Raw genomic sequence first — 16,513 nt, 5'->3', positions numbered from 1 at the left:
CCACGTGCGCGAGGGCGCCATTTTGTGCACCTGACACCTCCTCAACCACCTCCTCATTGCTCTCCTCTATTTCTTCCCTCTGATCCTGGGTTACTCCTAACCCCTCTTCTAGTTCCCCCACCGGCATCCGATCGCCTTGACTAGCCATGGCGCGATTTCAAAATTAAGGTTTTTCTTAAAACAAAACAAATTTCAGCAGCTCGTAATTTTGAGCGCGTTAAGCGCGCTTCGGGTCCGATCCCACTCCTGGCACCAATTGTTACGGACCGCGGATAAGATGTTGTTTTGCCGAGCGGATGGCACCGCGGCCCTAACAGTTACCCCGACTAACCCGATTCCCGAACGTTGGCCGAATCGCGCCACAGATATTCAATGGGGAAAAGACTAAAGCGAAGGATGTGAAGAAGAAGAAAGACAAAGGGTAAGGAATACAAATATAATTTATTTACTATTTACAGGCCCAAAAAAACCAAGGAGAAGGAAAGATAATAAAATAATATACAGAAGAAATCAGAGACACAGTGCAATGCTAGCTTACCTACAGTCTTAATTAATACCCTGGGACAGAACAAACAAAAGACAGACTCACGCGGGGAATGATGACAGGAATGGCAGGAGGTGGATGGCTGGAGGGGGGAGGAAGGTCCAGCTGGAACCGCAGCACGGTCGGGTCGGGGATGAGCAGCCGCCGCCCTCTCTCGATCGGCGCGTTTAGCAGCCGCCGTTCCTCTTTCGATCGGCGCGTTTAGCAGCCGCCGTTCCTTCGCGGCCCTGCTCAAAAACTGCCGTCAAGGCCCCGAAGCTGCTGGGGCTGAAGCTGCTGTGGCAGAAGCTGCGGTGGCTGAAACTGCGGTGGCTGAAACTGCTGTGGCTGAAGCTGCTGTGGCTGAAGCTGCTGTGGCTGCAGCTGCGGTGGCTGAAACTGCGGTGGCTGAAACTGCTGTGGCTGAAGCTGCGGTGGCTGAAGCTGCTCTTTCAGGGATCCCTTACTCAACTCTCGTGGGGGCGTCGGGGCCGCGGGTTATATAGGCCACACCCTCGAACCTTCGCGAACCTCCCCGAGCGTTCTCTCTCCGCCCTCTCAAGCCAAACCCCTTGTACTTGGTTGGTTGTTCGGGGCTGGCTCACTCCTCCCCTCTATGACGATGGGCGGGCACGCCCTTCTTCCCCGAGCTGACCACGCTTAATGGCGGAAATTGTAGTTGGCAATGCGAATGGCAATGACGCAGTTGGAAATGGAGGTTTTGGGAATGGGAATGAAAGGGAATCTATCTTATTTCACTTGGTGCAATGGAGTATTTCAATTAATGGAAGACACAGCCTTACACTAATACACATAATAAGGATATAACTGTCAAAAAAGATATATCGTGTCCTGCATGTATGTTTTATGGACTAACTACGGGAACGCCCTTTGACCTTTATACAACCACAAACGGAGGGAGGAGGGCGATATTTTAACAACAACCTTTTACAACAACATTTTACCACAACAATAAAAAAACAACATTCTCATATCCACAACAATATATATATATATATATATATATATATATATATATATATATATATATATATATATATATATATATATATATATATATATATATATATATGTATATATATGTATATATATGTATATATATATATTTTTTTATTTATTTTTATATATATATAAAATTATTGTGCTACCTACGACTTAACATGGTGATTTCCTGATAAACGGATGTCAGGTCTTAGCAATCAGCAGCTTAACTTTTCCATGAGAAAGGGAATGTATAAAAAGATTATATTTTGGTATTTTGATAATTTCAAGATGAGAAGTCAAACCTGTGTGGCACGGGGTGTGCGATCCACACGGACACAAAGAAAGTCCCCTTGCCGCTGCCAGTACAGACGACAGTCAACCACATTGAAGAGGTTTCGCACACGAATCTCCTTGCGTGATGGTACCTCCATTATGGTCACTCGTGCTGGGATGTTCTTATCCTCAGGCACCCAATAAGCAATCACGTTGTCCGCTGGTGACCATAAGAAGTCCCTGTCAAGCAGAAAACCTTGAAAAAAACCCTCATTTAATTCTCATTCACATACAGTAGTAGGTAAGGAATACAGCTCACAGAACACTCCATTCCGATGGTAATTAATAAGGTGAATGTTAAATGTTGATTAATAATTCATCAAAAAAGGTTGACCTCAGCTTTCATTTTCATCTAAAAAGGTGACGCCTTCTTCATGCAGCCTCAAGACCATATAATTACATAACTACAAGGGCATGTTGAAAAGTTTTGCCTCCTATTCCTTTTTCGCCAAAAAAAAAGCAAAGAAATTTGAATGAAATAAAGAGAGTTACTGACATAAATCTTTATTATACCACAATGAATATTTATTTTTCAACATAATCACCAATGTGGTCCAGACTTCTGCCATCCACACACTTATGCCATTCTATTAGCCAATTGATTAATTATTTAATTATTTAATGATTATTAGTTATTTATTTTCATTATTAATCTTCTTTTCTTTTTTTTTCTCATCTGACCAATATCTCAGGCACCTTTTGAGCTGGGAAGTGAATATTTAGACACGACAGTGACCAAGTGATGTGGCTATAAAGGATATTTTTGATTTATTGATTAATAAATTAATTATTTAATTTTTTCGATTAATGACTCGTTTAATTAATTTTTAAAAAGTTACAGCTTCGGATGAAGCACTCACTGAAGGTTTAGGTATGCTATCAGCCAATTGATTACAAAAATATTTTACGATCATTATTTATTGATTTTAATTATGCAATTAATCAATCAATTATTGGACACTTCTCCCACCCAATGCAGTCTCTATGAGCTGGAGGATATTTATTTATTTGGCATGGGGGTGGTGTACTCTGAATGTATCTGTACTTGTTCCTTTCTTTTTTGCTACTGGCATTTCAAAATATTAATTATTCAACTTTTCACATTTTAGTCATTTCTTCTCGACTTAAAACCACTTAAAACCAATCATAACATATTTCCTTCAAAACTCTCAGTCTAATTCCTTCAATTTCTCTTTGATTTGCTCTTTCTTCTTTTCATACTTCATCAACTTTCCATTTCAATGGAAATGAAATATTCTGAGTTAATTTCGATAAAAATGAAAGTTCGGGTGAACGTTCTTGACGATTCAAATATATCGTATGAAATAACATTGGAGGAAAGTGCGCCAAGACCTTTATTCATGATATACTTACACCAAACAGCCCGACATAAACACCAAAGTTGCAAGATGACAAGTGTAATAAGAAGGCCCAAAGGGTACAAAGGCCACAAGTGTTGATATACAACCTCCAACAGTTAGCAATGCCTTTGGCATCAAAACTCACCTTACACCGACGATTTTTATGCTTTTCTTCTCCAAAAGTCCCATGGACTGCAAAAAAAAAATACAGGTTCATTAAATCTTCCAGTAGAATTGTTCAATCTAAATTCAACTGATAGACAAATCAATAAACGCATGCCTTGTATGTCAGGAAAGATTCCCACAACACAATAAACACTTACTGGAGTTTCATAAATGCTGAGAGTGTCCGTCGTCATGCGAGCAAAGTATTTCCCATTAATACTCCACCTGGAAGGAAAAACACATTTTAGTGCACGTCAATGAGAAATAAAAAGAGCAAAGGCAGCATTTTATATATTTTCAAATGCACAAGTATAAAGAAGATTTTCATTGGAATACCTGAAGATGGGCCAGTGAGACGAACTCTCGCAATGGAAGCCTCGTTTCTTTAAGCCCGTACGGATGTCCCAGACTATGATGGCTTGTGGATCGTCCCGTGTGTCCAAGGCTGGAGAGAATGTCACCAAGTACCTGAGGAGACGGATACCAATGAGTTGAGTCAGACAAATCGTGCAAGTAAAAATAACCAGCGGGCCCAGAATGAAAAGGTAAAAAAAAAAAAATCTTACATTTCAGGTACGACCAATATACATGTCAATTGTATGATAAACGTCATGCATCGATTCCACCAAAGTTACTTCATATGGAAAGGCAGCTCTGGATTGCCTCAGGTGTGTCGATAAATAATCCCAAAGGTACTCGTTGGATTGAGAGGAGATGTTTATGGTGGCAAAATAAAGTGTGTGAAGTCAGTCATGTTCTGCAAAGCAGTTCTCGATAATATGGGTCCTCATGAATGGTGTGACCCCATGCATCCCAAAACTCCCCGATCTTTCCTGATAGAGAAGCAGTTCGTTTACAGAATGCATCCTGTATGCCAAAACGCCTCAATATTGATGTGATTACAAAGAGACGTTCAATTGTATCAAGGGACAGTATTTTCAGAATCATTGGAATCTCCCGCGATGACGCTATCTCCGAGGGCCTTTCACTTACTCACCGCAGGCAGGTTGGCGGTCTTTCCGTCTTCTACCGACTCCTCTCCGGCCTTGCTCCCCCAGCTCTCTCTGGGCTCTGTCCCCCAAATATTCCTACAGGTCGCACAAGATCTGCCTGCAACCCTCTTATGGTTAAACTGCCAAAATCGAGACTCTCTGCTCACCTTCACTCCTTCATTCCTCTTTTCTCCCACCTCTGGAACAAACTCCCTCACTCTGTTCAATCCCACTCCTCCCTCCAGGTCTTTAAAACGGCTGTTCACCACCATCTCTTATCTTCCCCAATCCAAAACCTTGATCTTTTCTACCCCCGCTAATGTCACCCCAAATCCACTTTTTTGAGGTGCCAACTTCTTTCCTGGAAGTCCTTGGTGTCCTTGCGTTTTATACCTATCCTGCCTGCCCCCAGGCTCTCTCCCTCCCACACATCTCCCGATGTCCCTGCTCTCAAATGTTGTGTTTGTGTGCTTCCTCCCCTTCTCTCCCCATCTTGTCGTCTGCTCCCTATTTTATATAATTTGTTTTCTTGTTTGTCTGATTTGTTTGTTTGATAAATGTTAGCTCTTTCACGAGCCTCGACTCTGTATACAAAGGGACCTCGATTGTGCCAGAGAAATAGGAGGTTATGCAATTGCTTCACTTTGTCTGTCTTTCGGTCTACAAACATCAATTTATGATCGAGGAACAGCTTCATTTCAATTTAATGTTATATTTTGAACACTAGAACACAAACCTGCGGTTTAGCAGCCTGTACTTTGGTTCTGGATTTGACAAGTTGTATGAAATGTCGTCCCAAGCACATATGCAGAGAGGAGTACAGTAAATTATTTTGACTCTGTCTACCTGTCTGGCAGTCAAAAAGATTCAAAATCATTCCAAATAGGAAACTTACTGTTTTAAGGACGTCATAAAGGACACAAAACAACAGGCATGAAGAACTAATGCAACATGCTAATTAAGGGGGTGTTAAAAGACGCTGCATCAGCGGCGGTAAACCTCCAAAAAATTTTTTTCCTACAACCTCCAAAATCTTTATTTTATTTCAATTTGATAACATACTTAAACACTGCAGAACACAAGTCATCCCTGATACTTTCAAAACACTTCCGCTTCGCAGTACTTGAACAAAATATTACGCCATTTTAAGTCATCTCGACCAATCATATCTGCCACCCTCTCCGGTAGGGGAATATCGATATTCAGACATAATGGAGGCTCGTACGAAAAGAAGATCGTGCTTGGAAACTCAATAAGCAAGAAATCAATGCAGGTTGACATTTTAACATCTGCCGTGAACAAGGCGAGTGGATTCGTGACGAAACGTCGGCTCTACCAACTTGGAAGTTCAGCTTTTATAAACTTTTACTGAATCAATAAGGAAGAGTTAAAAAAGACTCTCCCACATCATTTTTTCTCTCAAGACTTCACGGGGTAAAGTGTTATATGAACTCTCTAGTTTGTAAATGTCTGTTGGAGTAGCCAAGAGACTCTTTTGATGGATCGATTGGTGGAAGGAGCCCATTATGTGCTCAAACATCACCCTCCCTTTCACAACTCTTGCTATGAAGTTGCATCACACACACGTTACAAACGTCTGGTGGATCATAAGACATATTAGTCCATGAGCCAGACCAGATATTGGTACCACCTGGGGTGGCAAAATCTCACTGTGTTTTCTTGAAAGGCATATACCCATAGATGAAAAAAAACTTTGAAGCCAAGCTTGGAATGGTAGCTTAATGCTAGTAATCACCTCTTAAAGATGGAGGACTGGGCCCGATCCGGGACCCGAAATTATGGGGTAGGGGAAATATAAAATGCGATATAGTTTGAACTAATGGTCCAATTGCTACAAATAACCACTCAAAATGGTAACTCAAACCAAATAACCACTAATTAACAATTATTAATTAACCATTAACCATAATAACCACTCAAACCAAATAAAATAACCACTCAAAATGTCGGAAATTTTATGTTCTACATAACTATATCTATTATTTGCCAATATGCGAATTAAGTAGGTCACTAGAGTTCAAAAGGTCACAAAATTTGACCCCTGCTTAAAATCTAGCCATCCGTCCAAAAAAATCACCACAGTTACCCTACCAATGGGAATTTCTCAGCCAAAATGGGCTCAAATAGAAGTTAACAAGTGTCCAAGTCCATTTTATGCCTAAAAGTGTGGATTTTATTTGTATCTGAGCCATGGTACATAACGGAATTTGACACATCTTTGAAAACGGCCATTTTTAGCCTGAAAAACACGCAAAAATGGAAGATGCCAATATGTTGGTGTTAATAAAAAATCTTTCAAACAACATTTTAATACAAATATCAAATATCATGTGAAAATGTGCTCTTATTTAGTTTAGGGCTGTTAGGCATTTAAAGGTCACCTGTAGTCAAGGTCAACGTCATTCACCATTGAACCTCAAGTATGCATTTTTTACGTCCATCTGACAGAAGACCTCATGAAACATGGTAAATCATCCCTTAACAACATATCAAAATATTGATACCTGCTAGAAATTCCTCTTTATGGATTTGGTAGGCCTATTTAAGCCTCAATTCCCAGCCTAATCCTACTGGTTCAAAGAGGCTGAAGAGTGTCCCGAAGAACATGAAATACAACTACATGTATCTCCCCAGAGAGATCAATAACTAAACAATACATTTATTAATTGTTTCATCAGAGTTGACCCCTTGCACTACCAAGCATCACATCCTCCTACAGTACCATAGTGTGTCCATTAAAGGGGCCCCAGTATCCATGTCTGAGTTGCATCTCAATCTTCGTCGGAGTCACTGTTGTCGTCATCATCGGATGAGCCTTCAAATTCAACCTTGCCTTGTTCCTCCTCCTCCTCCTCCTCCTCCTCTCTTGCATGTCACTACAAGTCTGCAACTTGCATAGGTATGTGCACCTCATCCTGTTCTGGAGGCAGGAACAGCTCTCCTCCAAGCACTGCCTTGGACAGTTGCAGGCAATCAACTCCATGACAGCCTCAGGGGCAGGTGGTGCGTCACCCCAGTCAATCACCAACTGTCCGTCATCTACCCTCCATCCATGGCCACACGGAGACGGAATATCTGGATTCCTGTCCAAACTTCCCTTCCAGATTGCACATTGGTAGTTGGTCCTCTTACAGTGTTTGAGCAAGGAAGATGCGCAGGGGGGGAGTTGCCAAGACTCGGCCTCACCTTTCTTCGCACAAAAGATGTTGAAACGCAACTCATTGATGCTGTTGATGGCTGTCCTGGCGCTGTAGAGGGAACAAGTCAGTGCCTCTAGTCGCTGGATTGATTCATTTGATAGGTCCCATGATTGGCCTAATGACTGCAGGGTGGTCATGTGTTCCTCGTGGCTTATAAGCCGAAGAGTTGAAACTTTGCCCCGGCCAGCAAAGCTGCTCACAGTGTCGCAACCAGTGAATGAATTGAGACCCAGGAGGCAGGCACATTTTTCAAGACCAAGGGCATCTGCAGCTTTCTTAATCTCTATGTATTCAGTGCGCGTCTTGGATCCCAATTTGAAGTATACTGGGCATTTTAACTTTGGTGTGAAGGCCATTGCCAAGATAAAAACATCAGTGTCTGGTGACACGATGACAGCAGCTGTCAGACCAGACCTGCCGCAGTGCTCGGCATGTAGGAGTAGCTGGGTGTCTGCCTCCTCCTGGCTGCTCGGTAGATCTTGAACAGCAGACACCGAGTCCTTTGTAACTCTTGTGCACTGGTCTCCGTGTGAGGAAGAGCTCTTTCCTGTCCAGCCTTTCACGTAGACTTTGGTCGTTGCTCCATTCCTCAACCAGAAAATCAATCAGTTGGGTCTTGTTGTTTCCACAATGTAGAAAACGCTTCCATTGCTTCAACCTATGGCCGGATGCAATCTTACCAAATGTCATGGCACTCTCAGACCCTCTTTTTACCCGCTCGGCATTTTTAATGGAGTTCTCCTTGTAGACGTCGAAGACAACATCAATTCGGCGGTTGATTCTCCCCTCCCTCAGGACTGCAGACAAGATGGATTTGGAGGCTTCTCCAAAAGAGGCATTAGTGGTATTTGCCATCATTTTCTGTACAATGGCCATTTCATCAATGATGCAAGCTGAGTTAGAAGGGATGGTATCTGCTGGTGAAAGATCCTTTATCAGACGTTTGGAGAGCTGTGCCTTATTGGTCTTCCGTAGGGTGCCTTCAGGGTTCGCTAAAGCCCAAGGTATAGGACCAAGACGATAGGACAGCACATTCTTCATGTCCAGCTTTCTGGTCTGTCCAGTGTCCAATGAGGGTCATTTTCGCAAACAGGTTCTGTCAGCCTTCATGATGATGCTCCGTCCCTGTGTTTTGAAAGACCTCTTTATTTTGATATCGCTGAAAGTCTTCAGCCTCTGTTTCTTCAGTGGATCGAAGAAACCCTTGGTGGCACGGACGTCAAGCCTTTCGTCACAGAATTCTTTAAATGCCGCAATGCCCTTGTCCTTGGCTCCTAAAAGGTCTTGGGCGATGTTGTCAGGGGCGACCATTCCTGTGGAGGGGCTGAAGAGCTCAGAGGGGACACCAAATGGTTGAGTCCAATTTCCATCCAGCATATCGACTAACACTGAAACATCCCTTTCATCCTTCCTCATCCGTGGTGCGGTGAGATCAGGGTGGCAGAATGATCTGTCACTTCCCAGTGCACTCCTCAGTAAACCCAGAAATGAGCTCCTGTACTCTGCAGTGAGGTAGTATCTGTGTACTGCATTTGGCTTGAGGCTGAAACCTTTTGCCCCTCTTGGGGTCTGGGTGTCCTTGTTTACGGTCTCCTCAATGGTCTGGTCAACAGGAATTCTTCCGAATGGATTGTCAGGTATAATTTGAACGGAGAACCCACCATTCCTGAGGTGCTCCAGGGCATCTGGGTGCTCTGGGGAGAGGTTTGTCATCTCGGTGTAGTATGTACTCAGGTAGCGGGCATAGTTAAGCTTGTCGTATGCAAAGCTCAATGGTATCATGTCATGGATGGCCGAGGGATGGAGATCCCAATTGCTTTCTCTTGAAGCTCGGAGCATGTTCAACATGATGTCCACGATGTCCAAGTATGACATCCAAAATGATGCGAGAGCCCTCCATGCTGGTGCAGACGATCTTTGTATGCTTCAAAACGCTCAGCCAGTGATACGAATACCGGACTGCTAAGGGTCTCTGTGAAGGTCTCCTGGCATATGTCTAGGGAAAATGTGTTGACAAAACTTTGTAAGTCTGAGCTTTCATCTTCACCCTGAAATTCTACAAACCCTTTCCAGGCAAGATGTTGCAGAGCTTCATACAACAATTTGTGGAACCTAACCGCATGGTTGTATTGTTTTCCCAAAAGTACGTTTTCTACTGACCCCTCAGCAATGACACCCGATTCAAGGCAAAGGTCCCTCAACCCAGCATCTTGGAATCGTTTGCCAATGATGTTTAAGAGTATACACAAAGTGTGAAATGTAACCATCCTCGGAATGACTTCTGAGAATGTGTCCCTCTGCTTCCAAATGATTTCAAGATATAGTTATGTATAACATAAAATTTCCAACATTTTGAGTGGTTATTTGTAGCAATTGGACCATTAGTTCAAACGATATCGCAATTTATATTTCCCCTACCCCATAATTTCAGGTCCCAGATCAGGTCCAATCCTCCATCTTTAAGAGGTGATTACTAGCACTAAGCTACCGTTCCAAGCTTGGCTTCAAAGTTTTTTTTCATCTATGGGTATTTGCCTTTCAAGAAAGCACAGTGAGATTTTGCCACCCCAGGTGATACCAATCCATTAAATTCTGGGGTCTGGCCCATGGACTATATCGCAAGACGGCAAATTCACATCCAATGATGACACAGATAAACATTTTACTTTTTATTGCCAAGCAGTACACATTATTCAAAAATAGACTGTAGGATTGAGACTGCGACACAAAAAACAACTCACCTCTCACAAGGTGAAAAGTCTATGAGCTGTACACCAGGGTGACTGAAACGCTGCATCTGTACAAAACGCTCGCCTCCCCACAGCGCTATACCACGCTGATGGTGCGTCGCCAAGTATGTCCCACTTGGAGACCATCGTACAATCGTTTCTGTCCATCGCTGATGATCATGGCCCAAGAATAATGGCAATGCCATGAAAAAGAGAGAGGGTAACGAGGTGGTAGGGGCGGCATGTAAGTGAATTTCTTGGTTATGGTTTTGCACCCTTCCTGTGTTTGCAGAAATTAAGAAGGCATTGTATGCCACAGGCAGGCCTTGAGCTCTCCATTTCCTGAAATAAATCTCAGGCGTTTGACACAGTGTGTCTGCCTGTTTTGCTTGCCAACCACTGCTTGTGACATACAAGGCCGCCTTCATTCCAGGATATCCGACCACCTCCACTCACGCAATCAAAACTTGAAAACAAAATATCGCATGGCAGGTTGGGGTGGGCGGGAAAAAGACTGGTTTTTTTTTTTTGATGCGTTAATAATGCTGGACAGAATGGTTTAAGTAAGAACTTCAAAAAAGCTACCAGGTTTTGTATTAATAATGAAAACAAGGCTAAACTAGAATGGCACTTGGTAGAGCGAATACCTCAATCAGCCTGAACAGTTTACATTTGGTATCCCACTGATAGGCTGGATCTACATTCGGACCTGAATCAAAATCGAATTGGCTTGTTCGTGTCACCTAGCCAACTCGGCCCCCAAGTTTTGTCACAACTTGTCCACAACTTTTTGAAACATCGTGCTATATATATTTTTGGCCCTATCTCTCAATGGTGAATAATCACTTAGAATTTAATTTAAAATTCTCGGATCCATATCTTCACCAAAATAGAATAATTTCATCCTTGTCACAGACTCAACATGTCCACCGAGTTTCGTCAGAATCCTTCCACAACTTTTTGAAATATCCTGCTCACAGACAGACAAACCATCTACCTACAAGATCTTCATCCACAGCTTGGAGTACTGCACTCCCCTCTGGGCTGGCTCCCCTGTCTCACATCTTGCTCAACTTTAAGCCATGGAAACCAAGGCCATCACGATCATTGGAATCTCCCGTGTTGAAGCTGAGTCTATCACTTCGCCATCACAGACAGGTCGGTGGTCTCTCTGTCTTCGACTGCCTCCTTTATGGTCTTGCACCCTCTGCTCTTTCCGTGATTTGTACCCCCAGGTTTCTGCAAGGCTCACACGGTCCACCATCAATCACCTTCTGGTGAATCTACCTAAATCCAGGCTCACTGCTCACCCACTCATTCGTTCCGATTTTTCTCACCTGTGGAAACAACTTCCACATCCTCTTCAATCTCATTTTTTCACCCAGGTCTTCAAGATGGCTGTTCACCACCATCTCAGATCGTCCCCAATCCAAAACTATGATCTTTTTTTACCCTTTTTTACCCAACCAAATCCCTGCCCCTTCCAATTTTCCAGTTTTCCCTCCTTGGAGTTTCCTTCTGTATCCATTTTATCCACCCCTTGTATGTGTGTTTCACGTCCTGGTTTTATCTGATACGTCATGATCCATTCACTGCACTAGCTAGCAATCCCACCAGCCTCGACTATGTATACAAAAAGAGACAGACGGGTGAAAACATAACCTGTGTCCACCTTCGGTGACGGTGGTAATTAGTCCCAATCATGTGTCTTGGTTAAACTTTGTACATCTACATACTGGTCTTTTCAATAAAACCTTCCAAACACCAGTTGCAGAACGAGTTTTCAAATGCCGGCAGAGGGAAGTGCAAGTTATTTGATTGGACAGTTTTTTTTATGTTGAATTGCATAATGACAAAATGGATCGTCAACGCTCAACTTTACGATGCATCTGAGGCAGAACATTTGCTTTGCGCGCCCCAAAATTTATAATAAATCTGGGAAGTCGATTTACTTGTAAAATACACCTCGCTACTTGAAATGGGTGCTCGTTAAGAAATAAACTCTAAAGCAATTCACATGTTCAAATCGATGGGCAAATCAGCTGGCAACACCAGCCAGTCTCACCGCTCGCTCCTCCAGAAGAGTGGGTTCAACATTGTCATTGAGGAAGATCGCTGTCCTGTCTCCCGCATCAAAAATGACGCTGTACTGATCCCGACAGTCTGGTTCCTCTAGCCAGTAGCGAAGATTTCCCTGCAGGACACATGAGAGTTATTGTGACATGGCACATAACCACAACAACAACATCATAGTAAAAGACAAAGCATCAAATTTAAACAAGAAAGAGCAATCAGAGATGGCAGACCCTCACCAGGATGTGTTTTAGTGTTTTTTAAGGCTTTTGTGTAAAAACAAATACGGCAGCCAAACCACGTGACCAATGATGTCATCTTTTTTTTTTCCTCCACCAATTTATCCCAAGATGAGGCTCAAGAAATTTCATGTCGATTGGATGAAGTTTTGTACTTGTCGAATTATGACGTCATAATGGAGGCAGCTATGACATCATTATTAACATCTGTTATTCCACATGGAGAGTTCTTTACAATGAGCCATGTCAATTTTTTTTCTATGCAGTGCTTTTGGAGATAGAGGTGCAAAGTTTTCCAAGATGGCGCCCATACCACATGACCTATGACGTCATAATTATCATTTTAAAAAATTCTACAGGAGGAGGTGCACCTCTGGTGAACATTTCCTGTCAATCGGACCAACGGTTGCAGAGAAAATTATATTTATTCTGTGCGGACAAACAAACAGACAGACTCAAATGCAATAACCTCTCCTCTGGTGAGGGTAATAAAAAACAACAACAATGTAACAACTTTCATAGTTTTTAAACTTCTAAAAGCAAACTGAATAATAAGAAAAAACAAGTCAGGAGACGACGATGGTTCACGAGCGAGCGGTATTCAATGACAAAGGACGGACTATAATAGAAACAGGCCCGGACTGGGGGGTCGGGGGCCCCCGTGGCAGGTATCGGCCCCCGACATGCGGTGTACATGCCTATTTACAAAGGGGCCCAATGCGCTGCGTGCACAGGCCTTTAAGAGCCAGCTGTACGTAATTGTGTGTGGTGCTGGCCTGGAAATGTCAAAACGAAGGTTACTGACCTTGAAATGAGATAGAAAATAATGTATAATCAGTTATGAGGTTCGTTAGCTACACAATACCGAAAATTTGGTTCGATTCTGACAACTTTGAAAATTTGACCTTTGTGACCTTCAAAGGTCAAAGATTCTGAAATTTGTTGGAAAACTTGTATTTCATGATGTATGTGATAATATAAGATCATGTATGACATTTCACCCTATCAGGAAGCGAACAATGTAATAAAACCATCAAAAATCGACTTTTCTAAATTTCGTGACCTTGTGACCTTGACGCGAAAATGAAAAATCGAGTTCCGTGGGGCTCGACACATGACATTTGCCTAACCAAATACCGAAACCCCTGTCAGATTCCACGAACTCCCTCGGAGAAGATGTAGCTTGAACTCGAATACCCCCTAAAAAGACATCTTTTTCGGGCGTCGCTCCGCCCACAATGGGCGCAATACGCCCACTCTACGCAGGACACAACTAGATCATGATATCAACCTTCCACCCAAGTTTCATCAAGATCAGACGATATCACCGGGTAGTTATGCTGCGGACAGACAGACAGACAGACAGACACACACCCATGACGAACATAGTGGTCACTTGATAACTCGTGAACCAAAAAAAAAAAACTTACAAGATCTTTAAATGCCTGCTTTTGGGGCATTTCCCATTCCTCGGTCACGTTCATATATCTGCAGGAAAAACAAACAAAGGCATCAAGTGTGTCCGGTTGTTTATGATACCATGTTTCAATAAGTACGGACTTTAGACTTACAGGGAGAGGGGATGGGGATCAAAATATTAACTTGATATAATAACCAGCTCTGCATTTTGTACAACAACAACACAACATGCATTTTAAGGCCATTTTCCCTGCTAGAGCGGGGGTTAGCCTTGCGGTCCCCATGACAATCTTCTCCATTTTGCCCTATTTTCTGCATCTCTCCTTGTTAACCCCCTTGCCCGCATTTTCTTCTTCCACCATCTTTAGCCAAGTCTTTCTCGGTCTTCCCCGTCCTCTACTTCCTTCAACATTAACTTCCATCACTCTTCTCAACCAGTCACTTTCATCCTTCCTCAATACATGACCAAACCATCTCAACCTGTTCCTCTTCACAGCATCAATCACAGGCAATATTCCCATCATCTTTCGCAATTCATCATTTGTCTTCCTCTCTCTCAACGATACTCCGCACATCCATCGAACCATTCGCATTTCCACCCTTTCCAGCCTTCGTTGCTGCTCTACGTTCATTACCCATGTCTCGCTCCCATAAATCATAACACTTCTCACACATGCAGCATACACCTTTCCCTTCAGCTTCAGCGACACTCTCCTCCTCATCAGCACGCCACTCAGTTCCCGAAACTTCTTCCATGCACATCTCACTCGAGCAACCGTTGCCGAGTCTGATCCACCTTCTCCATTCAGCATGTCTCCGAGGTAGCAAAATGTTTTCACACCTTCCAGCTTCACGCCGTCTCCAAGATCCAACTCAACATTTCCTCCATCTGCAGCTCCCTCTGCGCACACCTTACATTTGAACGTAGCTGCCACACTGGTAAATGACCCTCTCAGACCACTACATTTTTGATGAACCCACTCAGCACACATTGTACATTGAATGGAGTTCACTCCGACACCCTTCCTGCACACAGCACAGGGCCACTTCCCAGTTCTTTCCACCTCACCACATGCTTTACCACTTGCCATCACCTTCGTCTTTCCTATATTCACCTTCAGACCTTTTGTCTCCATACATTCCTTCCACTTGTTCATCTTTTCCTTCAGTCCATCCATACTTTCCGCAATAAACACCAGATCATCTGCAGACAACAACTCCCACGGTAAACCCTCCTTTACGTTCTGAGCCAGCACCTCCATCACAGCTACAAATAGTAGTGGACTTAGTACCGACCCCTGATGCACTCCCACCTTCACCTCAAACTCACCACTGTTCCCGTCCTTCGTCCTTACAGCTGTGCGTGCTCTTTTGTACATTGCCATCACTACTCTGATCAACCATTCCTCCACTCCTAAACCACTAACTAACTAACTAACTAACACACACACTAACTAAACTAAACAACAATAACCATCCTCTTCAGGAAGTGAAGTCATTCGAGCTTCTGGACCTCACCATGCTTTCATGTACCATTTACAGTTTGTTTCTGTCGTATGAACATCAAAAACAATAAAAGTTCAAAATTTCACAAGGACAATGTGTTTATGCACACACACCTGTGTGGTGTGTGGTGTGTGTGTGTGTGTGTGTGTGTGTGTGTGTGTGTGTGTGTGTGTGTGTGTGTGTGTGTGTGTGTGTGTGTGTGTGAGAAAAGCAAGCATAATAATGAAATAAATAGAAATAGTCAGGAGGAAAAGGCCTTGCATTACAGCAGTTTGGCCGTGGAACGCAAAGACAAAGAAAAATAACACAATTAATGAATGTTCATACTTGTCAAAGTCAGAGAAAAGGTTAACCCTGAAGGTGTGCTGCTTGTCCAATTTGTACCCATCGGCATTTTTAATGGCCTCTAGTGCCGCGTTGGGGGACGAGAACTCCAGGAATATGTACCTGTGGAAGCAGAAAATTGAAATGGAATAAAATAAAAACTCCATGAGGTACTGTACATGCAAATCGGCAAGTGATGCACTAGAAATTATTGCTAACAACTTCATCATGGCACCACAACATTGTGCAAAATCAGAAAACAAAGATGAACCAAAATATTACAGGAGCACAAGAATAAATAAATTAATAATAAACGCTTCTTCCGGTTATGCGGAAACTTTGGAATCTTTAATGTTGTTCCACTGCGATATGATTTACATTATGATATTGTCAAAAAATATTTCAACCAAATTAAATTTTAAAAGATCCAATGAAGGCAAATTTGTTACTTTTCATAACAGCATGAGCGGAACGTCGGTACAAACCAAATTAGAAATAAAACAAAAATATTCGCATTGCAAACTGTGGTAACGGCACTAATTGTAAAAGGCCTTTAAGTTTAAACCCTTCTTTCACAAGCATCACCAACTTATAGCATATTGGCAATTGTCAAATCTCTCAAA

At 42.7% G+C, this 16,513-nt stretch overlaps 1 protein-coding gene across 1 annotated transcript in view; it reads right to left on the bottom strand.

Moving 5' to 3' along the window:
* Window positions 1-16,513, bottom strand: part of EIF3B (eukaryotic translation initiation factor 3 subunit B) — an 88,319-nt gene that overhangs the window by 51,401 nt on the left and 20,405 nt on the right. The window contains exons 3-10 of the mRNA XM_068104154.2: window positions 15,894-16,013; window positions 14,072-14,129; window positions 12,395-12,523; window positions 10,342-10,499; window positions 3,724-3,855; window positions 3,546-3,612; window positions 3,368-3,414; window positions 1,831-2,041 (exon numbers count right to left, since the gene is read on the bottom strand). Coding sequence (XP_067960255.1) covers window positions 1,831-2,041; window positions 3,368-3,414; window positions 3,546-3,612; window positions 3,724-3,855; window positions 10,342-10,499; window positions 12,395-12,523; window positions 14,072-14,129; window positions 15,894-16,013 — 922 coding nt within the window. The remainder of the gene's footprint in view (window positions 1-1,830; window positions 2,042-3,367; window positions 3,415-3,545; window positions 3,613-3,723; window positions 3,856-10,341; window positions 10,500-12,394; window positions 12,524-14,071; window positions 14,130-15,893; window positions 16,014-16,513) is intronic.

The sequence above is a fragment of the Myxine glutinosa genome, chromosome 10 (assembly GCF_964187855.1).
Source record: "Myxine glutinosa chromosome 10, kmMyxGlut1.1, whole genome shotgun sequence".
Classification (NCBI taxonomy): domain Eukaryota; kingdom Metazoa; phylum Chordata; class Myxini; order Myxiniformes; family Myxinidae; genus Myxine; species Myxine glutinosa.
The sequence above is the reverse complement of the archived record's forward strand: the minus strand, read 5'-3'. Positions and strand labels throughout refer to the sequence as shown.